General features: G+C 44.0%; 1 protein-coding gene across 3 annotated transcripts in view; it reads right to left on the reverse strand.

Annotated features, from left to right (window-relative positions):
• Positions 1 to 6,676: 6,676 nt before the first annotated feature.
• Positions 6,677 to 26,630, reverse strand: part of CSNK1E (casein kinase 1 epsilon) — a 77,336-nt gene continuing 57,382 nt past the window's right edge. For 2 of the 3 annotated variants that reach the window (XM_053721262.1, XM_053721263.1), the window contains exons 4-11: positions 21,413 to 21,561; positions 18,235 to 18,463; positions 17,501 to 17,671; positions 16,965 to 17,113; positions 16,682 to 16,874; positions 15,356 to 15,495; positions 15,046 to 15,105; positions 6,677 to 7,978 (exon numbers count right to left, since the gene is read on the reverse strand). In XM_053721262.1, the coding sequence (XP_053577237.1) occupies positions 15,073 to 15,105; positions 15,356 to 15,495; positions 16,682 to 16,874; positions 16,965 to 17,113; positions 17,501 to 17,671; positions 18,235 to 18,463; positions 21,413 to 21,561 (1,064 nt within the window). In that variant the 3' untranslated portion in view covers positions 6,677 to 7,978; positions 15,046 to 15,072. Of the gene's footprint in view, positions 7,979 to 8,485; positions 8,509 to 15,045; positions 15,106 to 15,355; positions 15,496 to 16,681; positions 16,875 to 16,964; positions 17,114 to 17,500; positions 17,672 to 18,234; positions 18,464 to 21,412; positions 21,562 to 26,630 lie in introns of those variants that run through there. The other variant, XM_053721264.1, reaches the window with a different exon arrangement.

The following is a 26,630-nucleotide window of genomic DNA, read 5'->3' on the forward strand; positions in this document are numbered from 1 at the left end:
AAAATAAAACTTTCCAAGATAACAATTTAATATCTATGGAATGCATAGGTTCAAATGGAACCCTTTGAAGAACCTTAAGAACTAAATTCAAACTCCAAGGAGGAGCCTGACAAAAGGATTTAACATCCGGAATATCTGCCAGACGTTTGTGTAGCAAAATATATAAAGCAGAAATCTGTCCCTTTAAGGAACTTGCTGATAACCCTTTCTGCAATCTTCTTGGAGAAAAGAAAAATCCTAGGAATCCTAATCTTACTCCATGAGTATCCCTTGGATTCGCACCAATAAAGATATTTACACCATATCTTATGGTAAGTCTTTCTAGTAACACGATTACGTGCATGAATCAAGGTATCAATGACCGAATCAGAAAACCCTCACTTAGATAAAATCAAGCGTTCAATCTCCAAGCAGTCAGCTGCAGAGAAATTAGATTCGGATGAAGGAAGGGTGCCTGAATGAGAAGGTCCTGCCTCAATGGAAGCTTCCACGGTGGCAGAGAGGACATGTCCACCAGATCGGCATACCAAGTCCTGAGAGGCCACGCAGGAGCGATGAGAAGCACCAAAGCCCTCTCCTGTTTGACTCGAGCAATCACCCGAGGAAGGAGAGCAAATGGTGGAAACACAAGCTATGTTGAACGACCAAGGCATCTATTAGTTCGACCTGAGGATCCCTGGATCTGGATCCGTATCTCGGGAGCTTGGCATTTTGACAAGACGCCATAAGATCCAGCTCTGGCCTGCCCCATCTGAGAATCAGGCTGGCAAATACCTCCGGATGGAGTTCCCATTCCCCCAGATGAAACGTCTGTCTTCTCAAAAAATCCGCTTCCCAGTTGCCCACTCCTGGGATGTAGATTGCTGACAGATAACAAGTGAGCCTCCGCCCACCGAATTATCTTAGATACTTCTGTCATCGCTAAGGAACTCCTTGTTCCTCCCTGATGATTGATGTAAGCCACAGTCGTGATGTTGTCCGACTGAAATCAGATGAATTTGGCCGAAGCCAACTGAGGCCAAGTCTGAAGCGCATTGAATATTGCTCTCAACTCCAGAATATTGACTGGAAGGAGAGCCTTCAGGGAATTCCAGACTGCACCCCATCCTAGTAGACTGGCGTCCGTTGTAACTATCACCCATGAGGGTCTGCGGAAACACGTCACTTGGGACAGATGATCCGGCGACAACCACCAAAGAAGACAGAGTCCCTTGTCTCCTGATCCAGATCTATCTGAGGAGACAAAATTTGCATAATCTCCATGCCACTGTCTGAGCATGCTCAGTTGTAGAGGTCTGAGATGAAAATGAGCAAACTGAATGATGTCCATTGCCACCACCGAGGATGGCCGAGGATTGGACTGAAGGGATCGGTATGTATGTAGAATCTTTAACTTTGACTTCCGTCAAAAAGATTTTCATGGATAGAGAGTCTATTAGAGTTCCCAAGAAAGGAACCCTTGTCTGCGGAATTAGTGAACTCTTCTAGATTCACCTTCCGCCCGTGAGTCCTAAGAAAAGCTAGAACAATGTCGGTATGAGACTGTCAGCTGATAAGATGCCTGGATCAGAATATTGTCCAGATAAGGCGCCACTGCAATGCCCCGCGGTCTGAGAACCGCCAGTAGAGACCCTAGAACCTTCGTGGAGATCCTGGGAGCCGTGGCCAGCCCAAAAGGAAGAGCCACAAACTGAAAATGTTTGTCCAGAAAGGCAAACCTCAGGAACTGGTGATCTCTGTGGATAGGAACATGAAGATATGCATCCTTTAAGTCCACGGTAGACATATATTGACCCTCCTGGATCAATGGAAGAATTTTCCGAATAGTTTCCATCTTGAAAGATGGAACTCTGAGAAACTCGTTTAGACTCTTGAGATCTAAAATGGGTCGGAAAATTCCCTCTTTTTTGGGAACCACAAAAAGATTTGAATAAAACCTGTGCCCCTGTATTGGAACGGGACAAATTACTCCTATAGTAGAGAGGTCTTTTACACAACGTAAGAACGCCTCTCTTTATCTGGTCTACAGACAATTGTGAAAGAAGAAACCTTCCTCTGGGGAAGGAATTTTTGGACTTCAACTGATACCCTTGAGACACGATTTCTAGTGTCCAGGGATCCTGAACGTCTCTTATCCAAGCCTGAACGAAGAGCGAAAGTCTTCCCCCTACTAGATCCGGTCCCGGATCGGGGGCCGCCCCTTCATCCTGGTTTGGGAGCAGCAGCAGGCTTCTTGTGTTTACCCTTGTTCCAAGCCTGATTGGGTCTCCAGGTGGGCTTGGCTTGAGAAGAATTCCCTTCCTGTTTAGCGGAAGAGGAAGGGGGTACTCCTTTGAAATTACAAAAGGAACGAAAATTACAGTCCCCTTTGATAAAATGTTTTGACTTGAGGGAGGAGATTACCCTTACCTCCTGCAATATCAGAAATGATTTCCTTCAAATCAAACCGAATAGGGTCTTTCCCTTGAAAGGAATAGCCAAAAGCTTGGATTTAGGGGACACATCCGCAGACAAAGATTTTAACCATAAAGCTCTTCGTGCCAAGATGGAGAATCCCGAACTCTTAGCCGCTAATTTGGTGATCTGAAAGGAAGCATCCGTAATAAAAGAATTAGCCAGCTTAAGGTCCTTAATTCTGTCCTGTATTTCCTCTAAAGAGGTCTCAATTCTAAGAGACTCTTCTAGACAGTCAAATCAAAAAGTAGCCTCAGTCGTGACTGTTACAATGCAGGCCGCCGGTTGCAATAAAAACCCTTGATGAACAGTTTTTTTTAGAAGACCCTCCAACTTCTTATCCAAGGGGTCTTTGAAAGCACAACTGTTCTCAATAGGAATAGTCATAAACTTTGCCAGGGTAGAAATAGCTCGCTCCACCTTAGGGACCGTCTGCCAAGAGTCCCGAACGGTGTCAGCTATAGGGTACATTTTCTTAAAAATAGGGGAAGGATGCCCGGTCTTTCCCATTTCCTTGCAATAATTTCCGAAATTCTCTTAGGAGCCGGAAAAACATCAGAATAAGAAGGGACCTTTAAGTATTTGTCCATCTTACTCAATTTCTCTGGTGGGACCACAATAGAGTCACAGTCGTCCAGAGTCACTAAAACCTCTCGCAGCAAAAGCCGGAGATGTTCAAGCTTAAAACCTAAAGGACATGACGTCCGAATCATTCGGGGGCAATGCACTGCCTGAGTCAGACAGTTCCCCCTCAGATAGAGCCTGTGACGGATACCCCCGACTGGGTAGCTCTGCCAAACGGTCCTGCTTCCTCCCTGCCGATTGCAGCTATGTAGCTGGCAAGTGACCACAGCCTGTAGCCACCCCTGATGTCTGACAGCACCAGTACTCAGGGTCCCACCCTGTAGCAGACTCCAGCTACCAGACTAGGTAGCTCTGTCAGAGTGTCCTTCCTCTGCCTGGAACAGGTTGCTATGTAGCCCAGGAAAAGTGATTTTAGCTGGAGCAAACCCAAATAACTAGACAGCCTAGCATTCAGGTTTAACAGGAACTGATTTTATTGAAAACACACTCCTTTTATACAGTCAGCTCATCTTGATAAGACCCTGGACAATCCCACTATTTTCCCGCCCCACCAGACAGCCCGGCACCTCCATAGGAGCCACAGTCCCACATAATCCCAAAACATATGGGTGGCGGTTTCGGGGTGATCCCGGTAGAGCGGCGGCACTTCCAGGGTGTCATTTTAAAGCTCTCGGTCCCCATATTTCACAGTCCAAAAATCAGCATGATTCGTTACTGGGGACCGGAGTTACAGTCCGATGAAGTTAAGGGGTTAGGGGTGTCTAAAACCCCCGGTTCCCAAAGGAGCTGCCCTCCGGCAATTCCCCCACCCCTTGTACTCCCCAGGGGCTACTAATCCCCAAAAGAGCGGAGCTCTGGGGCACATAGTTGCTGGAACGACCTGGGTTAAAGTTAGCGGATGTTCTGCTGTCCTGAGCCCAACAGGCTGGCTAGGCTCCTGGAACTCCCGGAGAGGGGTTAGGCGGGTGTCCGTTGTAAGGCGGCTGACCGGGAGTTCCAGGAGCCCGGCCAGCCTAGGAGGATTTTCCTGGTCATACACCAACTTTTCTCTGAACACAAAAACAAGCCAACACAAAGCAAACAAACAGCTTCCAGAGATGGTGGTTGCTCTGAGGAGACCAAAACCACTGAGAAACAACAGGGGTGAGGTTTTAGAGGGGTGGGGGATACTCTTAGCCGTCTGATATCCGTGACAGAGCCTCCGTACCCCCCACTTCAGAGCCCTGGGAGGGTACATCGGAGATCTCCACCAAAGCATCAGAAGTTGCAGGGACCTCATGGGTGCCTCTTTCCTAGTACGTTTGCCTTGCAATGCTGGAAACTTAGATAAAACTTCTGAAAGGGTGGATGAACTTCTGCAGAGTGAATGAAGCAGACACAGTTGAAGAACAAGGCTTCGCCTGAGCGAGCAGTAATGACCGACACTTGGGGAGAAAGCTGCGGCATACTCTGAACCTCTTCAGCAGAATCCTGAGCAGCATCCGCTATAGACAAACTTTTATTAAAGAAAATGTGTTCTCTAAACTGTAAAGTCCTTTCAGTACATTAATGACAAAAAGTAACAGGGGGCTCCACATTGGCATTCAAACATAATGAACATGTGACACTCTGAAATCCATATTCCTAATGAGTATGAGTATGGCACAATAGCATACATCAAAAATAAAATACCAACTTGGTTCAATTTTCTTTCTTTTTTTTTTAAACAATTATAAAAATATTACCTCAATACAATAAAAACCAAAATGTGTTAAGTTCTTGACAACCCCTGATTACATTTTACAACAAATACTTGGGGAGAAGGTTGGAAAAAACCTTGGAATTAATGTGAAATAACCAGAGAAAAACCAGTGCACCTCGCCGTGGCGCCTACCTGCCCCCAACACACTGATCCAGCTGTCAAGCTTCTGGATGCGCAAGACCGCCTGCTCTATGTAATACGACCATGCAGTCTCAGCAAGCACCCGAAACCAACGTCCCTCTTGGAATCCTCTCCCGAGCTCCGTCAGAACAAAGTGAAAGGCCCTCCGGCAAGGAAAAAATGGCCGGGAGAAAAAGGCAAACTAGCCTCTAAACAAACTTAGTACCACATTAGGAGCCTGTCAGATACCTTTCTTAAACAGCCCCACTAAGAGACTCTGTATACTGTCATCTTGCAGAGTCCAGTTCACACATAAGTATCAGGGTAAAAACCCCATACAGTAGGCACTCACTACAGTCCTTATTCTGAGTTTAAACATGTCCCAGAATATATAACAGCTGCACGTACCTGAAAGCGGAGCGACCGCATGATTAGTCCCACATCTAAGAGATTTCCTGCTGTTCCCTCCTGTAGAGCTGTGGAGACATAGGGTCTTCGATAAAACAGGCTAAGACCATCAACAGAAGGGCAGCACACAAAATGAGAGGCACAGAGAGAATTGAATCCCTTCCAGTTCCCAATGATTTAAAGCCACCCTTTGGCTCTACTCTAGAGGCTGACAAGGAATACAGCTACACCCAAAGTAAAATAGCACAACACTGGTACCATTTTAAAAATAATAAACTCTTGATTGAAGAATCTAAACTAACACCTCACTTTACCTCTTCCTATCACTAACACAGGCAAAGAGAATGACTGGGGTGGGAGGGAAGGGAGGAGCTATATATACAGCTCTGCTGTGGTGCTCTTTGCCTCCTCCTGCTGACCAGGAGGCAATATCCCATAAGGATGAAATCCGTGGACTCGTCATATCTTGTAAAAGAAATTACATTCTCTATCTGAATCATGAAAGTTTATTTTGGACTAGACTGTCCCTTTAAGGAGCGATTTCTCACTGGCTGAGCAGAGCTGCTACGGTTTTATTGGCAGTGAGATTCCTCTAAACTTTTTCAGTACAAAAATTGTATTTGCCAAAAAGTAATACTTCTAAAAATGCATTTATATTCTCAAATTTGCTTCGTTCCTATGGTGTTGACAAGATATCCAAGTGTCTGCAGCACTACATGACGGAAATATTGCTGTCCCAGTTCTCATGCAAAACTGCTGTCATATAGTGCACACTCCTGAATGTACCTGCCTGCAAACAGAAGAAAATTGTTTAAAAAACTGCATGCTCTATCTGAATCACAAAAGATTAAATTTGGGTTTCGTATCCCTTTAAGTTTATCAGCTTACAAGTAGACCAATTAGTAGATGTTAAAGGGAAATGAAACCCAACAGTTTTCTTTCATGATTCAGATAGAGAATACAATTTTAAACAACTTTCTAATTTACTTCTATTATCTAATTTTTCATTCTCTTGGCATCATTTGTTGAAGAAGCAGCAATGCACTACTGGTTTCTAACTGAACACATGGGTGAGCAGCAACCAATTAGCAGCTAGAACCTAGGTTCTCTACTGCTCCTGTGCTTTGAAAGATAAACCTTTCAGCAAAGGATAACAAGAGAAGGAAGCAAATTAAATAGATGTAAATTGGAAAGTTGTTTAAAATTGTATTCTCTATCTAAATCATGAAAGAATATTTGTGGGTTTCATGTCCCTTTAAGTAGCTATTGAAGGAACGAAGTGCAATTCATTTTGACTTACAAGACAGTTACATTTTTGCATTTATTATAACGCAAACAGCAGTTCATGGACAAAACACTCAAACTCTGTTTAATTCACTTTATCGTTTTCTACTTTATTACCTCAAATTAACAAACACATTGAAGCTGAAAAAAGTCTATATTTACACAGAAGTACAAAACCCCCCCAAAAAAGTTGCGTATTTTTCCCCCCAAATGGTTTTTTTTTTTGCACTTTTTTTTTTAAAAATTATAAAGTAATAAAAGTTACCACAAATAAAAAAAGAAAAGAATATATTGTAAATAAATTAGGAAACAAATGATAGTTAAATATTGAAACAGTTTGGAGGGTGAGAGAGAACTAAGTACATGGCGCCCTCAAGTGGTGCAAAGTGGGCTTTGTCCAGGACATGGAAAGAAACCATCTCCACATTCAATATCCCATTCTCTCGGGCACCTCCCAACTATATATTATACAATCCTCATTAAAATGTCTTATGCACCTTCACAGTCTTCGTTATGGAATTCAGAAAGCAACCAGTCTCTTCTTGTAGCAGGAGTGGGTAGGTTGAGGGGTGAATCAAAGGATGTGCATTTTTTAAATTATATTTATATTTCTTTTTACGTTTTAGAAGCAATAAACCACAAACCACTAGCAGCCACAGTGGGGAATACCCAACAATATTAACTAATAAAATACATTATGACTTTGAAATAAAACTGCCAAAACAGCTATGGTAGTCGCACCAGCTGTTTAGGCAAGCTACACTTATTCCTTGGTAACCCATGCTACAGGGTCTTGGGAATCAAGCGCATGCTAAAAACAACCTTGGCCTCCACTGTGGCTTAGGGACATTCCTGAGTCTGTTTTGTCACTAGAGCCACGAATATCCCAACTCAAACCACAGAAAAACTGCATGCACTCTTCTCCATTGTCAGAGACACGTGGATATGGGGAATGCAGTCCAGCCTGGCTTCCATGTCCTAGAAAGGCTGCCGAGAACGTCCAAGCCAGTGACTGAGGCCTCCAACTTTCTAAAAACCACTTAAATCTGTCCCCACCCTTTAAATCTGAGAAGGGGAAAGTAAATACAGCTACATTTGAGAGGAAACGGTAAAATGCAGTGTTCATTTTTTTGGGGGGGAGTGGGGGAGATTAGCTAAAAAGAAAAAAATATATATATATACAGTTTATGTAGTGTTCAGTTTGGAAATAGCAGGAAGAAGATCCTCTGTCCTGGACTGCCAGTATACTTGGGAGGGGAGCTGGTGCTCTGAAGCCCACCCTTCCGTGACGCATTAGTTCGGCGCCAGAACCAGCATCTTGGGCGTGGCTCTCTTCATTGGCAAAACAAAAAACTGGTTAAAAGAAAATGAAATACAGTGAAGACACTGTGGGAAAAAAACAGAAAAAAAGTTATTAGAAAAACAGTAAAGTATACATTGTCGTACATAATACATAGATCAAAGACTGAAAATGTATTCCAGTTCCTTGGAAATCTGAGCCACTTAGGGTCTGATGATCGAAAAACTTGCCAGCATGGGAAGAAATATCAATCTTTAGAGGCTTTTTTTTTATTGCAATGAAGGTGTTGTCACAGAACCCAGCATAGCGAGATAAACAGCTCTTAAAAAAGGGACACTAAAGTCAGAATTAAACTTTCATGATTCATATTACCAAGAGAAGGAAGAAAAATAGATATCTTTATTTTAAAAAGTAGGAATGTAAGCTTAGCAGCCGGCCCATTTTTGTTCAGAACCTGGGTTGCACTTGCTAATTGGTGGCTAAATGTAGTCACCAGTCAGCAAGCGCTAAGCCAGGGTTCTGAATTAAAAATGGGCTGGCTTCTAAGCTTAGATACCTACTTTTTCAAATAAAGATAGCAAGTGAAAAAAAAAAAAAATGAAATACAGTGAAGACACTGTGGGAAAAAAACAGAAAAACAGTTATTAGAAAAACAGTAAAGTATACATTGTCGTACATAATACATAGATCAAAGACTGAAAATGTATTCCAGTTCCTTGGAAATCTGAGCCACTTAGGGTCTGATGATCGAAAAACTTGCCAGCATGGGAAGAAATATCAATCTTTAGAGGCTTTTTTTTTTATTGCAATGAAGGTGTTGTCACAGAACCCAGCATAGCGAGATAAACAGCTCTTAAAAAAACAGAATTTATGTTTACCTGATAAATTACTTTCTCCAACGGTGTGTCCGGTCCACGGCGTCATCCTTACTTGTGGGATATTCTCTTCCCCAACAGGAAATGGCAAAGAGCCCAGCAAAGCTGGTCACATGATCCCTCCTAGGCTCCGCCTACCCCAGTCATTCGACCGACGTTAAGGAGGAATATTAGCATAGGAGAAACCATATGGTACCGTGGTGACTGTAGTTAAAGAAAATAAATTATCAGACCTGATTAAAAAAACCAGGGCGGGCCGTGGACCGGACACACCGTTGGAGAAAGTAATTTATCAGGTAAACATAAATTCTGTTTTCTCCAACACAGGTGTGTCCGGTCCACGGCGTCATCCTTACTTGTGGGAACCAATACCAAAGCTTTAGGACACGGATGAAGGGAGGGAGCAAATCAGGTCACCTAAATGGAAGGCACCACGGCTTGCAAAACCTTTCTCCCAAAAATAGCCTCAGAAGAAGCAAAAGTATCAAACTTGTAAAATTTGGTAAAAGTGTGCAGTGAAGACCAAGTCACTGCCCTACATATCTGATCAACAGAAGCCTCGTTCTTGAAGGCCCATGTGGAAGCCACAGCCCTAGTGGAATGAGCTGTGATTCTTTCGGGAGGCTGCCGTCCGGCAGTCTCGTAAGCCAATCTGATGATGCTTTTAATCCAAAAAGAGAGAGAGGTAGAAGTTGCTTTTTGACCTCTCCTTTTACCGGAATAAACAACAAACAAGGAAGATGTTTGTCTAAAATCCTTTGTAGCATCTAAATAGAATTTTAGAGCGCGAACAACATCCAAATTGTGCAACAAACGTTCCTTCTTTGAAACTGGTTTCGGACACAGAGAAGGTACGATAATCTCCTGGTTAATGTTTTTGTTAGAAACAACTTTTGGAAGAAAACCAGGTTTAGTACGTAAAACCACCTTATCTGCATGGAACACCAGATAAGGAGGAGAACACTGCAGAGCAGATAATTCTGAAACTCTTCTAGCAGAAGAAATTGCAACTAAAAACAAAACTTTCCAAGATAATAACTTAATATCAACGGAATGTAAGGGTTCAAACGGAACCCCCTGAAGAACTGAAAGAACTAAATTGAGACTCCAAGGAGGAGTCAAAGGTTTGTAAACAGGCTTAATTCTAACCAGAGCCTGAACAAAGGCTTGAACATCTGGCACAGCTGCCAGCTTTTTGTTAAGTAACACAGACAAGGCAGAAATCTGTCCCTTCAGGGAACTTGCAGACAATCCTTTTTCCAATCCTTCTTGAAGAAGGAAGGATAGAATCTTAGGAATCTTAACCTTATCCCAAGGGAATCCTTTAGATTCACACCAACAGATATATTTTTTCCAAATTTTGTGGTAAATCTTTCTAGTTACAGGCTTTCTGGCCTGAACCAGAGTATCGATAACAGAATCTGAGAACCCTCGCTTCGATAGGATCAAGCGTTCAATCTCCAAGCAGTCAGCTGGAGTGAAACCAGGTTCGGATGTTCGAACGGACCCTGAACAAGAAGGTCTCGACTCAAAGGTAGCTTCCAAGGTGGAGCCGATGACATATTCACCAGATCTGCATACCAAGTCCTGCGTGGCCACGCAGGAGCTATCAAGATCACCGACGCCCTCTCCTGATTGATCCTGGCTACCAGCCTGGGGATGAGAGGAAACGGCGGGAACACATAAGCTAGTTTGAAGGTCCAAGGTGCTACTAGTGCATCCACTAGAGCCGCCTTGGGATCCCTGGATCTGGACCCGTAGCAAGGAACCTTGAAGTTCTGACGAGAGGCCATCAGATCCATGTCTGGAATGCCCCACAGCTGAGTGACTTGGGCAAAGATTTCCGGATGGAGTTCCCACTCCCCCGGATGCAATGTCTGACGACTCAGAAAATCCGCTTCCCAATTTTCCACTCCTGGGATGTGGATAGCAGACAGGTGGCAGGAGTGAGACTCCGCCCATAGAATGATTTTGGTCACTTCTTCCATCGCCAGGGAACTCCTTGTTCCCCCCTGATGGTTGATGTACGCAACAGTTGTCATGTTGTCTGATTGAAACCGTATGAACTTGGCCCTCGCTAGCTGAGGCCAAGCCTTGAGAGCATTGAATATCGCTCTCAGTTCCAGAATATTTATCGGTAGAAGAGATTCTTCCCGAGACCAAAGACCCTGAGCTTTCAGGGATCCCCAGACCGCGCCCCAGCCCATCAGACTGGCGTCGGTCGTGACAATGACCCACTCTGGTCTGCGGAATGTCATCCCTCGTGACAGGTTGTCCAGGGACAGCCACCAACGGAGTGAGTCTCTGGTCTTCTGATTTACTTGTATCTTCGGAGACAAGTCTGTATAGTCCCCATTCCACTGACTGAGCATGCACAGTTGTAATGGTCTTAGATGAATGCGAGCAAAAGGAACTATGTCCATTGCCGCTACCATCAACCCGATCACTTCCATGCACTGAGCTATGGAAGGAAGAGGAACGGAATGAAGTATCCGACAAGAGTCTAGAAGCTTTGTTTTTCTGGCCTCTGTCAGAAATATCCTCATTTCTAAGGAGTCTATTATTGTTCCCAAGAAGGGAACCCTTGTTGACGGAGATAGAGAACTCTTTTCCACGTTCACTTTCCATCCGTGAGATCTGAGAAAGGCCAGGACTATGTCCGTGTGAGCCTTTGCTTGAGTAAGGGACGACGCTTGAATTAGAATGTCGTCCAAGTAAGGTACTACAGCAATGCCCCTTGGTCTTAGCACCGCTAGAAGGGACCCTAGTACCTTTGTGAAAATCCTTGGAGCAGTGGCTAATCCGAAAGGAAGCGCCACGAACTGGTAATGCTTGTCCAGGAATGCGAACCTTAGGAACCGATGATGTTCCTTGTGGATAGGAATATGTAGATACGCATCCTTTAAATCCACCGTGGTCATGAATTGACCTTCCTGGATGGAAGGAAGAATAGTTCGAATGGTTTCCATCTTGAACGATGGAACCTTGAGAAACTTGTTTAAGATCTTGAGATCTAAGATTGGTCTGAACGTTCCCTCTTTTTTGGGAACTATGAACAGATTGGAGTAGAACCCCATCCCTTGTTCTCTTAATGGAACAGGATGAATCACTCCCATTTTTAACAGGTCTTCTACACAATGTAAGAATGCCTGTCTTTTTATGTGGTCTGAAGACAACTGAGACCTGTGGAACCTCCCCCTTGGGGGAAGCCCCTTGAATTCCAGAAGATAACCTTGGGAGACTACTTCTAGTGCCCAAGGATCCAGAACATCTCTTGCCCAAGCCTGAGCGAAGAGAGAGAGTCTGCCCCCCACCAGATCCGGTCCCGGATCGGGGGCCAACATTTCATGCTGTCTTGGTAGCAGTGGCAGGTTTCTTGGCCTGTTTTCCCTTGTTCCAGCCTTGCATTGGTCTCCAAGCTGGCTTGGCTTGAGAAGTATTACCCTCTTGCTTAGAGGACGTAGCACTTTGGGCTGGTCCGTTTCTACGAAAGGGACGAAAATTAGGTTTATTTTTTGTCTTGAAAGGCCGATCCTGAGGAAGGGCGTGGCCCTTACCCCCAGTGATATCAGAGATAATCTCTTTCAAGTCAGGGCCAAACAGCGTTTTCCCCTTGAAAGGAATGTTAAGTAGCTTGTTCTTGGAAGACGCATCAGCCGACCAAGATTTCAACCAAAGCGCTCTGCGCGCCACAATAGCAAACCCAGAATTCTTAGCCGCTAATTTAGCCAATTGCAAAGTGGCGTCTAGGGTAAAAGAATTAGCCAATTTGAGAGCATTGATTCTGTCCATAATCTCCTCATAAGGAGGAGAATCACTATCGACCGCCTTTATCAGCTCATCGAACCAGAAACATGCGGCTGTAGCGACAGGGACAACGCATGAAATTGGTTGTAGAAGGTAACCCTGCTGAACAAACATCTTTTTAAGCAAACCTTCTAATTTTTTATCCATAGGATCTTTGAAAGCACAACTATCCTCTATGGGTATAGTGGTGCGTTTGTTTAAAGTGGAAACCGCTCCCTCGACCTTGGGGACTGTCTGCCATAAGTCCTTTCTGGGGTCGACCATAGGAAACAATTTTTTAAATATGGGGGGAGGGACGAAAGGAATACCGGGCCTTTCCCATTCTTTATTAACAATGTCCGCCACCCGCTTGGGTATAGGAAAAGCTTCTGGGAGCCCCGGCACCTCTAGGAACTTGTCCATTTTACATAGTTTCTCTGGGATGACCAACTTGTCACAATCATCCAGAGTGGATAATACCTCCTTAAGCAGAATGCGGAGATGTTCCAACTTAAATTTAAATGCAATCACATCAGGTTCAGCTTGTTGAGAAATGTTCCCTGAATCAGTAATTTCTCCCTCAGACAAAACCTCCCTGGCCCCATCAGACTGGGTTAGGGGCCCTTCAGAAACATTATTATTAGCGTCGTCATGCTCTTCAGTATCTAAAACAGAGCAGTCGCGCTTACGCTGATAAGTGTTCATTTTGGCTAAAATGTTTTTGACAGAATTGTCCATTACAGCCGTTAATTGTTGCATAGTAAGGAGTATTGGCGCGCTAGATGTACTAGGGGCCTCCTGAGTGGGCAAGACTCGTGTAGACGAAGGAGGGAATGATGCAGTACCATGCTTACTCCCCTCACTTGAGGAATCATCTTGGGCATCATTGTCATTGTCACATAAATCACATTTATTTAAATGAATAGGAATTCTGGCTTCCCCACATTCAGAACACAGTCTATCTGGTAGTTCAGACATGTTAAACAGGCATAAACTTGATAACAAAGTACAAAAAACGTTTTAAAATAAAACCGTTACTGTCACTTTAAATTTTAAACTGAACACACTTTATTACTGCAATTGCGAAAAAACATGAAGGAATTGTTCAAAATTCACCAAATTTTCACCACAGTGTCTTAAAGCCTTAAAAGTATTGCACACCAAATTTGGAAGCTTTAACCCTTAAAATAACGGAACCGGAGCCGTTTTTAACTTTAACCCCTTTACAGTCCCTGGTATCTGCTTTGCTGAGACCCAACCAAGCCCAAAGGGGAATACGATACCAAATGACGCCTTCAGAAAGTCTTTTCTAAGTATCAGAGCTCCTCTCACATGCGACTGCATGCCATGCCTCTCAAAAACAAGTGCGCAACACCGGCGCGAAAATGAGACTCTGCCTATGCTTTGGGAAAGCCCCTAAAGAATAAGGTGTCTAAAACAGTGCCTGCCGATATTATTATATCAAAAAACCCAAATAAAATGATTCCTCAAGGCTAAATATGTGTTAATAATGAATCGATTTAGCCCAGAAAAAGTCTACAGTCTTAATAAGCCCATGTGAAGCCCTTATTTACAATCGTAATAAACATGGCTTACCGGATCCCATAGGGAAAATGACAGCTTCCAGCATTACATCGTCTTGTTAGAATGTGTCATACCTCAAGCAGCAAGAGACTGCACACTGTTCCCCCAACTGAAGTTAATTGCTCTCAACAGTCCTGTGTGGAACAGCCATGGATTTTAGTGACGGTTGCTAAAATCATTTTCCTCATACAAACAGAAATCTTCATCTCTTTTCTGTTTCTGAGTAAATAGTACATACCAGCACTATTTCAAAATAACAAACTCTTGATTGAATAATAAAAACTACAGTTAAACACTAAAAAACTCTAAGCCATCTCCGTGGAGATGTTGCCTGTACAACGGCAAAGAGAATGACTGGGGTAGGCGGAGCCTAGGAGGGATCATGTGACCAGCTTTGCTGGGCTCTTTGCCATTTCCTGTTGGGGAAGAGAATATCCCACAAGTAAGGATGACGCCGTGGACCGGACACACCTATGTTGGAGAAAGGGACACTAAAGTCAGAATTAAAAACTTTCATGATTCATATTACCAAGAGAAGGAAGAAAAATAGATATCTTTATTTTAAAAAGTAGGAATGTAAGCTTAGCAGCCGGCCCATTTTTGTTCAGAACCTGGGTTGCACTTGCTAATTGGTGGCTAAATGTAGTCACCAGTCAGCAAGCGCTAAGCCAGGGTTCTGAATTAAAAATGGGCTGGCTTCTAAGCTTAGATACCTACTTTTTCAAATAAAGATAGCAAGTGAAAAAAAAAAAAAATAGGAGTAAATTAGAAAGTTGCTTAAAATTGCTGCTGTATCTGAATCATGAATATCCCTTTAGCCTAAAATTTGCCCCTCTAAAATTATTAAATGGACCTCACAATACCGACGAGACGTCTTAAATAATCTAAAGTATCCATCTCAAACTCACCTAAGCAAACTGGTCCAGTAGCAGCTCTCATTTTCCAAGGTGGTCAAACGGTACACTGGCCTGAAGATAAAAAGGAGTACATTAAAACACACAGCAAATAAAGTGACAAAGGGGAACAGAGAAGCGTTTTTTCCCTTGAGCTGAACTTTAACAATTGTAGTAGTAGTTGGCTCTTTAAAAAGCACATTAAGATACGCAGCACTGCAAGCCGTTAAACTTATTTTAACTAAATGATTTCAATTTCCCTAAAAACAAAAATCCAATTTAGAATGATATTCTCATCCGGCACAGACAAACATCACCGCCTCACCTGTGATGCTGAAATCCGTGACACTTCTTGCCTTCCTGTGAGATCAGAAGAAGAGACGTTTGCCGGAGCTCCTCTGTGTAACCTCATGCTGACCTTGCGTTCCCTGTCCACCCGTGAGATAGCTCGGGGAGATGTGTTACCTGGAATGTTGATATACGGATGATTATTTAGCCAAATAAAACGGGATAGATATTCACTAAATTGCATCAGATAAGTTCTATCCTGGAAATAATCACTCCATATCTTACAGGCTGGTTTAACTCTAGTATGGAAACTAGAATGATAACCTGGTTCTATTAGATGGAATAAAAAGCATATTGACCATTATCATTATTTATTTTCCTGTAAAAAGTTATACCCAAGTATACAATGGAAAATTTGAGATTCAGTCTAAACAATCTAGAAGGAATAAGGTCACAAATCTGTCTTCTCACTAACCAGACAGACAATAGGGGTTCAAAAGGCACCTTTAACAGTAAAATCATTAAAGAGCAGAATAGAGGGATTCAATCAAATTTGCTTTGTTCCTTGGTATTCTTTGCTGAAGTGTGAACCTAGGTAAGCTCAGCAAGTACATCTTTAGTACTATATGGCAACAGTGTTTGCAACAATTTGACACACAAAGATAACAAGGGCACTATATAGGCAAGCTCCTCATTGGTTTGAATTGTATAAGATACTATATTTTGTTTTAGTATCAATATATTGTTACTTTTGAGGAGTGGTGCTAGCATTTAGTACTGAATTTGCAGAACAATTGGGATCAAATCCCTGGAAAGAAATGCTATGTAGCACTCTCTGCCCAGACTAGGGTAAAGCCACTGGTACAATCTTAAAATTTAACTTTTATTTCTTACTTTAAAAATGGGTTAACAAACAATTTAAAAGACACTATCTCAAATTGCTAACAGTTCTCTCTGGCTAATTTTGTTAATTTGAGAGACCGATTAGTCTTTATATTAATATAAGTTATGTAACTGTACAGTTACATAACTTATATTAATATAAAGACTAATCGGTCTCTCGAATTAACAAAATTAGCCAGAGAGAACTGTTGTTAGCAATTTGAGATAGAGTGTCTTTTAAATTGTTTATGTTCACCCATTTTTAAAGTAAGAAATAAAAGTTAAATTTTAAGATTGTACCAGTGGCTCTACCCTAGTCTGGGCAGAGAGTGTTTGCAACAATGTTTGTAGCAATCTCATCTTACACAGACCAAATCCTTACTCAATTCTTCCACTAGCCTATCCAACACAATACCTGAAGATGATGAAGTAACTACTACTCCTGGCAATAAACCATACGAGATCATAAACATCCACTTACCACTTTGCTGGATCCGTGATGCTGGTGTGGAGGCTACTGGTTCTGCTCCATTTCTTAGACGGTTGGGAGCTGCTCCAGCAGGGGGACCAGGGGGTAGCGCTCGGGTGGCAGAACCCCTCAATTGTCCCATTCTCTCTTCCCGATCGTGTTCCCTTCTTTCCCTATCCAAGTCCTCTGGGTTCCGAGCAGCACCCTGAGGAATACAAAAAGGATTCAGCTTTCCAGTTCTCTAAATCTCTTCATGTATGTTAATGGGCAAAAAAAAAAAAAATACACAACTTACAAATTTGAGCATGTTCCAGTCAAAGACATAATCGTAGGAGAAGCCTTGTCTATGGAAGAGATTGCGGAAGAGCTGCCTTAAGTACGAGTAGTCAGGCTTATCATCAAACCGAAGGGAGCGGCAGAAATTAAGATATGTTGAAAATTCAGCTGCAAAAAAAGAAATAAAAATATATATCTTAGCAAAAGTGAAGGCACACACATACCCCAGATAAATACCCTACCAGTAGAAAACTCTTGACTATAGATCCTGACCACAACATATGCTAGAATTTTGTGTGCGTTGGGAGGGGGATTGTACAGAACTTTAATTTCTTAGCCTGCTTATGGCTGGTAGAACTAGAGGGGGTGAAATCACAATTTGGGCCTTGCTTACTGACCTAACAAAAACTGTGCCATTTGTAAAGTTACTATGGATATGAGAAGTGGTACCACTAACAGACAAAGGGGTCAACAATTTGCATACTTGCTAAATCCTATGTTTATGCAATTGTTCTCATCTGATCAAACTACATATGACCCCAGAAAACTACTTACATGGGTAGCCTTTGCAGAGCACCTCAATTGGCGTGGACATTTTCTTTTCGCTGATGCGTTCATATTTCTGCCTTTTGGTTGCAGCTTTCAGACCTTGCCAGGGTAACGATCCCAGGTTAAAGTACATGAGTACATACCCCAAGCTCTCCAAGTCATCACGGCGGCTTTGCTCTGCAAAAGCAAACAACAAAATTCACTTTTGAACTCCAAAATGGTACCCAGGAATTCATACCAGTTAATATGATAATTATTCCCAAAATTGCCTTTTCTGGCCGGTTTTTAGGAGTTAAAGGACCACTAAACACAGCAAAATAGTAAAATGAATAAATGCGTAATAGACAGACAATGCAAGTACACTTAATTTGAATTTCACGGGTAGTAGATTTTTTTTTCTGACAAATCTCAGTTCAATTTTACCTCCCACTGCATCATGTGAAAACAATCAGCCAATCACAAAATGCATATACGTATACTCTGTAAATCTTCTAGATGCTCAGTAGGAGCTGGCCCTTAGAGCACACAAATTGTATATGTGCACATTCTATCTGAATCATGAAGGGTAAATTATGACTTTAGTGGTCCTTTAACATCCCTAGTCTACTACCACAGATTCAGTTTGGACATCTTGCAGCTACAAGAGTGCAGCTGGATACCGCTCGTGTTTTAACAATTTTGGTGGAAGGTGTTACAAAGCCATTCTATCCCTTCTTTGGCAAGATGAGGAAGCTACCAACCTATTCCCAGATGGGTGTTGATAGATGCGTATCTGGCTGTCCCAGTTAGGTTTTTGTTTTCTCTGTATGGGATATGCTGGTGTGTCCGGGCATCACGATATTTTTTGGCCAGACCAAAGTCAATAATATACACCAAATTTCCCTTCTTTCCAAGTCCCATCAGGAAGTTGTCTGGTTTGACATCCCGGTGAATGAAATTCTTGGAGTGAATGTACTCAATCCGGCTGATCTATACAGGTAGGAAAAAATATATATATATTTATATAAATGAGTTTTTCCTACCCGACTACAGTTCTAGAACCTTAATAGATTCAGAACAGGAAAACATTTACACACAGCTATAGCAGGCTGTCTAGGGACACTCAGCAACTAAAAGCCGCCCCAACCCTACTCAGAGATGCCTTATTAGTCTGAACCAAGACAAGTATTGGTTTGATCTTGTTCTTTTCCGCATGTGTGGTCACTCCCAGCAGCACCTTTGTAAAGATTGTGTTTGAGTTGTATGATACATGCTAGTACTGTTTGCCAAAAAATTTGCCCTTTATTAGGATTTAACCAGACCCTAAAGGCAGCTTTTAGCCTTTATGTAACTTATGCAAGATAAGTGGCTTCAATTCTGTTGTGTCCTAACAAGCACCGAGAGGCAACACTGCAAACACCACAAAATGCGCAGAACAAAACTTTAGATCCCATAAGAGACTGATTTTAAACTTAGGAACATGGGAGTGATCTGTAACCAACTGAGCTTCCTGGGGGCCATTCACCTATTAGTGAGCTTGCTGGGGGGGCATTCATCCATTAGCCAGCTTGCTGGGGGAGGGGGGGGGCATTCATCTATTAGCCAGCTTGCTGGGGGGGCATTCATCTATTAGCCAGCTTGCTGGGGGGGGGGGCATTCATCTATTAGCTAGCTTGGGGGGGGGCATTCATCTATTAGCTAGCTTGCGGGGGGGGGGGCATTCATCTATTAGCTAGCTTGCGGGGGGGGGGCATTCATCTATTAGCTAGCTTGCGGGGGGGGGGGCATTCATCTATTAGCTAGCTTGCGGGGGGGGGGGGCATTCATCTATTAGCTAGCTTGCGGGGGGGGGGGCATTCATCTATTAGCTAGCTTGCGGGGGGGGGGGGGCATTCATCTATTAGCTAGCTTGCGGGGGGGGGCATTCATCTATTAGCCAGCTTGCGGGGTGGGGGGGCATTCATCTATTAGCTAGCTTGCTGGGGGGGGGCATTCGTCTATTAGCTAGCTTGCTTGGGGGGCGGCATTCATCTATTAGCTAGCTTGCTTGGGGGGCGGCATTCATCTATTAGCTAGAATGCGGGGGGGGGGGCATTCATCTATTAGCCAGCTTGCTGGGGGGGCGGCATTCATCTATAAGCTAGCTTGCGGGGGGGGGGGGGCGCATTCATCTATTAGCTAGCTTGCGGGGGGGGGGGGGAATTCATCTATTAGCCAGCTTGCGGGGGGGGGGGGGGGGGGGGGGATGATGGCGCGCATTCATCTATTAGCCAGCTTGGGGGGGGGGGGCATTCATCTATTAGCCAGCTTGCGGGGGGGGGGGGGGGGGAGATTAACCTACTAATCTATTAGCTAGCTTGCTGGGGGGGGGGGCATTCATCTATTAGCTAGCTGGGGGGGCATTCATCTATTAGTCAGCTTGCGGGGGGGGCATTCATCTATTAGCTAGCATGCGGGGGTCATTCATCTATTAGCTAGCTTGCGGGGGGGGGTCATTCATCTATTAGCTAGCATGCGGGGGGGGGGGTCATTCATCTATTAGCTAGCTTTGGGGGGGTTGTCATTCATCTATTAGCTAGCTTTGGGGGGGGTTGTCATTCATCTATTAGCTAGCTTGCGGGGGGGGGGGTCATTCATCTATTAGCTAGCTTTGGGGGGGGGGGGTTGTCATTCATCTATTAGCTAGCTTGCGGGGGAGGGGCATTCATCTATTAGCTAGCTTGCGGGGGAGGGGCATTCAACTATTAGCTATCTTGCGGGGGGGGGGTCATTCATCTATTAGCTAGCTTGCGGGGGGGGGGGGTCATTCATCTATTAGCTAGCTTGCGGGGTGGGGGGGGCATTCATCTATTAGCTAGCTTGCGGGGTGGGGGGGCATTCATCTATTAGCTAGCTTGCGGGGTGGGGGGGCATTCATCTATTAGCTAGCTTGCGGGGTGGGGGGGCATTAATCTATTAGCTAGCTTGCGGGGTGGGGGGGCATTCATCTATTAGCTAGCTTGCGGGGTGGGGGGGCATTCATCTATTAGCTAGCTTGCGGGGGGGGGCATTCATCTATTAGCTAGCTTGCGGGGTGGGGGGCATTCATCTATTAGCTAGCTTGCGGGGTGGCATTCATCTATTAGCTAGCTTGCGGGGTGGGGGGGCATTAATCTATTAGCTAGCTTGCGGGGGGGGCATTCATCTATTAGCTAGCTTGCGGGGGGGGGGCATTCATCTATTAGCTAGCTTGCGGGGGGGGGGAATTAATCTATTAGCTAGCTTGCGGGGGGGGGCATTAATCTATTAGCTAGCTTGCGGGGGGGGGGCATTAATCTATTAGCTAGCTTGCGGGGGGGGGGCATTAATCTATTAGCTAGCTTGCGGGGGGGGGGAATTCATCTATTAGCCAGCTTGCGGCGGGGGGGGGGGGGGGGATTCATCTATTAGCCAGCTTGCGGGGGGGGGGGGATTCATCTATTAGCCAGCTTGCGGGGGGGGGGGATGGCGCGCATTCATCTATTAGCCAGCTTGGGGGGGGGGGGGGGGCATTCATCTATTAGCCAGCTTGCGGGGGGGGGGGGGGCATTCATCTATTAGCCAGCTTGCGGGGGGGGGGGGGGCATTCATCTATTAGCTAGCATGCGGGGGGGGGGTCATTCATCTATTAGCTAGCTTGCGGGGGGGGGGGGTCATTCATCTATTAGCTAGCTTGCGGGGGGGGTCATTCATCTATTAGCTAGCTTGCGGGGGGGGGGGGGTCATTCATCTATTAGCTAGCTTGCGGGGGGGGGGTCATTCATCTATTAGCTAGCTTGCGGGGGGGGGGGTCATTCATCTATTAGCTAGCTTGCGGGGGGCATTCATCTATTAGCTAGCTCATCTGGGCATTTGATTGAGGTAAACAAGCATTACTGATACTCTTAGCTGTAACACCACATTAGTCTGGTATCTACTCACCATCTGATCAGCCAGGAGCAGCACAGTCTTCAGGCTGAACTTACGAGAGCAGAAGTTAAAGAGGTCCTCTAGACTGGGCCCCAGCAGCTCCATTACCATCACATTGTAGTCTCCCTCCGCCCCACACCATTTGATTGACGGAATCCCCACTGCAAGACAAAAGGAAGGCGGTAAAAACCAGTGAGCCAGAGTTGGTATGCAGCTGTAATATACACAAGGTACAGAAATATGAACAGAGATCCAGGAGGAAAAAAGCTCCTCTGCCGCTAAGCACCAACAATCTAAGCTGTACATTTAAGACAAAAGAGGAGGTGGTTGCAGGGTCGGGCTTAGTATCCCTGCTGCTTTAAAAAGGGACATTGTACAATAGATCAGTGTTTTTCAACCAGTGTGCCGTGAGAGATCCTCAGGTGTGCCACGGCAGACTGACAACAGTGTGACATTTTTTTAAACTTTGCTTGTTTTTTACTCCCAGTGCAGAGATAGAGATAGATTAATAGATAGATAGATATATATATATATATATATATATATATATAATCACTGCAATAGATGTTTCTTTGCATAAATGTTTTGTAGAGGATTCATTTATGTAGACCATTTGGTAGCTTCTGTAAAAAAATTTAGTTTTTTTTTTTTTAAAATAACATTGTGCCGATTGTCAGACTCCTAACCAAGCCCCAAAGTATCAGATGTATACTGATGTCTACAGATTCCTGTGGCTCCTGTTTGTATAATCTGTCTTTTCATATGCAGGGGGGTCTGCTCTTTATGTTTTCCCAGCCCCTTTCACTGGGTGTCCCAGCCTAACCTTATCAACAAATATGCAAAAACATAATTTATGCTTACCTGATAAATTTATTTCTCTTGTGATGTATCGAGTCCACGGATTCATCCTTACTTGTAGGATATTCTCCCCTACAGGAAGTGGCAGAGAGAGAACCCACAGCAGAGCTGTCTATATAGCTCCCCCCTTAGCTCCACCCCCCAGTCATTCGACCGAAGGCTAGGAAGAAAAAGGAGAAACTATAGGGTGCAGTGGTGACAAAGTTTAAAAATAAAAATATATATGCCTGGCCGTGGACTCGATACATCACAAGAAAAATAAATTTATCAGGTAAGCATAAATTATGTTTTCTCTTGTAAGATGTATCGAGTCCACGGATTCATCCTTACTTGTGGGATACCAATACCAAAGCTTTAGGACACGGATGAAGGGAGGGACAAGACAGGTACCTTAAACGGAAGGCACCACTGCTTGTAGAACCTCTCACCCAAAAATAGCCTCCGAAGAAGCAAAAGTATCAAATTTGTAAAATTTGGAAAAAGTATGAAGCGAAGACCAAGTCGCCGCAATACAAATATGTTCAACTGAAGCCTCCATTTTAAAGGCCCATGTGGAAGCCACAGCTCTAGTAGAATGAGCAGTAATTCTTTCAGGAGGCTGCTGTCCAGCAGTCTCATAAGCCAAACGGATAATGCTTATCAGCCAAAAGGAAAGAGAGGTAGCCGTAGCCCTTTGACCTCTCCGCTTACCAGAATAAACAACAATGAAGATGTTTGATGGAAATCTTTAGTTGCTTGTAAGTAGAACTTTAAAGCACGAACCACATCAAGATAGTGCAAAAGAAGGATTAGGACACAGTGAAGGAACAACAATCTCTTGATTGATATTCTTATTAGAAACAACCTTAGGAAGAAACCCAGGTTTGGTACGCAAAACCACCTTATCTGCATGGAAAATAAGATAAGGGGAATCACACGGTAAAGCAGATAGCTCAGAAACTCTTCGAGCCGAAGAGATAGCTACTAAGAACAAAACTTTTCAAGATAGAAGCTTAATATCCATGGAATGCATAGGTTCAAACTGAACCCCTTGAAGAACTTTAAGAACTAATTTCAAACTCCATGGCCGAGCAATAGGTTTAAACACAGGCTTAATTCTGACCAAAGCCTGACTAAATGCTTGAACGTCTGAGACATCTGCCAGACATTTGTGTAGTAGAATAGACAAAGCAGATATTTGCCATTTTAGGGAACTAGCTGATAATCCCTTCTCCAAACCTTCTTGGAGATAAGACAATATTCTAGGAATCCTAATCTTACTCCACGAGTAACCTTTGGATTCGCAATGACCGACTCAGAGAAACCACGCTTTGATAGAATCAGACGTTCAATCTCCAAGCAGTCAGACGCAGAGAAACTAGATTTGGATGCGTGAAAGGACCTTGGATTAGAAGGTCCCGCCTCATTGGCAGAGTCCACGGTGGAACCGAGGACATGTCCACTAGGTCTGCATACTAAGTCCTGCGTGGCCACGCAGGTGCTATCAGAATCACCAAAGCTCTCTCCTGCTTGATTCTGGCAACCAGACGTGGGAGGAGAGGAAACGGTGGAAATACATAGGCCAGATTGAAGGACTAAGGCACTGCTAGAGCATCTATCAGCACCGCCTTGGGATCCCGGGACCTGGACCCGTAACAAGGAAGTTTGGCATTCTGACGAGACGCCAACAGATCCAATTCTGGTGTGCCCCATAGCTGAATCAGCTGAGCAAATACCTCCGGATGGAGTTCCCACTCCCCCGGATGAAAAGTCTGACGACTTAGGAAATCCGCCTCCCAGTTCTCTACTCCTGGGATGTAGATTGCTGAGAGATGGCAAGAGTGATCCTCTGCCCATCGGATTATTTTGGTTACCTCCATTATCGCTAGAGAACTCCTTGTTCCTCCTTGATGATTGATATAAGCTACAGTCGTGATGTTGTCTGACTGAAACCTGATGAATTTGGCCGCAGCAAGATGAGGCCATGCCTGAAGCCCATTTAATATCGCTCTCAGTTCAAGAATGTTTATCGGAAGAAGAGATTCCTCCCGAGACCATAAGCCCTGTGCTTTCAGGGAGTTCCAGACTGCACCCCAGCCTAGCATCTGTCTTTACAATGATCCACTCTGGCCTGCGGAAACACATTCCCTGAGCCAGGTGGTGCTGAGACAACCACCAGAGAAGAGAATCTCTGGTCTCCTGATCCAGATGTATTTTCGGAGATAAATCTGCATAATCCCCATTCCACTGTTTGAACATGCATAGTTAGTGGTCTGAGGTGTAGGCAGGCAAAAGGAACTATGTCCATTGCCGCTACCATGAGTCCGATTACTAGGGTTGCACCGATACCGATACTAGTATCTGTATCGATACCAAGTATTTGCATGAGTACTTGTACTCGTGCAAATGCACCGATACTTAAACCGATACCTCCACTTCCTATCCATATGCTACCTTGTGGCGTTTTTTCAAACTGCATGTTCCCATTTCATTTTAAACTGGAGTGGAGACTAAACTAAAAATTGTTTACTACTGTTCTGCCAATACAAATTGCTGTTATTTGTATTATTGTAGTAGAGATCACTGTACCTCGTTCAGACAAACCCCTGAAGTACTGGGCAGTTCATAAACAGATTTCCAGCTCTGGCTAAAATGGCCCAAAAATATCTTTCGGCCCCATGCAGTATGGTGGAAAGTGAAAGACTGTTCAACTTAGAGCCGAACCTCCATACAAATGTCAGATTGATGTTATATAACAGCCCTAGAACCCAATTGCATCACCCCTTTAAATTTAATATTTTATTGTAATATTTTTTATTTATAAACATGTTCAATAAACTTTTGACAAATAAAACTTATTATTTCATAATGTCTTTTGAATTACAGTCCTTTATAATTATCAAGTAGGAATCTTAAATAATTAGTCTGTATTGTGCTTGGTAAACTGTCACATTAAAAAAAGTATCGGTAATTGGTATCGGCGAGTATTTGAAAACAAGTATCGGTACTTGTACTCGGTCATAAAAAAATGGTATCGGTGCAACCCTACCGATTACCCCCATACACTGAACCACTGATGGCCGAGGAATGGAATGAAGATCTCGGCAAGAGGTTAAGAGTTTTGATTTTCTGACCTCTGTCAGAAATATTTTCATTTCTACCGAATCTATCAGAGTCCCTAGAAAGGAAACTCTTGTAAGAGGGAAGAGAGAACTCTTTCATGTTCACCTTCCACCCGTGAGATCTCAGAAAAGCCAACACGATGTCCGTGTGAGACTTGGCTAGCTGGAAAAACGACGCCTGAATTAAGATGTCGTCTAGATAAGGCGCCACTGCTATGCCCCGTGGTCGTAGAACCGCCAGAAGGGACCCAAGCTCCTTTGTGAAAATTCTTGGAGCAGTGGCCAACCCGAAGGGAAGGGCCACAAACTGGTAATGCCTGTTTAGAAAGGCGAATCTGAGAAATTGATAAAGATTTCTGTGAATAGGGATGTGTAGATACGCATCCTTTAAGTCCACGGTAGTCATATATTGACCCTCCTGGATCAGAGGTAGAATAGTCCGAATAGTCTCCATCTTGAATGATGGAACTTTGAGGAACTTGTTTAGAATTTTGAGATCCAAGATTGGTCTGAAGGTTCCCTCTCTTTTGGGAACCACAAACAGGTTCGAGTATAATCCTAGCCCCTGTTCCTCTTTTGGGACTGGGCGGATCACCCCCATGGTATGTAAGTCTTCTACACGGCGTAAGAACGCCTCTCTCTTTATCTGGTTTACAGACAGTCGAGAAATGTGAAATCTCCCCCTAGGAAGGGAGTCTTTGAATTCCAGAAGATATCCCTGGGACACAATTTCTAAAGCCCAGGGATCGTGAACATCTCTTGCCTTAGCCTGAGCGAAGAGAGTCTGCCCCCTACTAGATCCGGTCCCGGATCGGGGGCTACCCCTTCATGCTGTCTTAGAGGCAGCTGCAGGCTTCTTGGCCTGTTTACCCTTGTTCCAAGCCTGGTTAGGTCTCCAGACTGACTTGGATTGGGCAAAATTCCCCTCTTGCTTTGAAGCAGAGGAAGCTGAAGCGGGACCACTTTTAAAGTTCCAAAAGGAACAAAAATTATTTTGTTTGATCTATCCTGAGGAAGGGTATATGACCTTTCCCTCCAGTGATGTCTGAAATAATCTCTTTCAGTTTAGGCCCGAATAGGGTCTTTCCTTTGAAAGGGATGTTCAAAAGTTTAGATTTAGATGACACATCAGCAGACCAGGACTTAAGCCATAACGCCCTGCGTGCTAAAATGGCAAAACCTAAATTCTTTGCCGCTAATTTAGCCAGTTGAAATGCGGCATCAGTAATAAAAGAATTAGCTAACTTAAGGGCCTAAATACTGTCCATAAT

This window comes from Bombina bombina, chromosome 7, assembly GCF_027579735.1.
Source record: "Bombina bombina isolate aBomBom1 chromosome 7, aBomBom1.pri, whole genome shotgun sequence".
Classification (NCBI taxonomy): domain Eukaryota; kingdom Metazoa; phylum Chordata; class Amphibia; order Anura; family Bombinatoridae; genus Bombina; species Bombina bombina.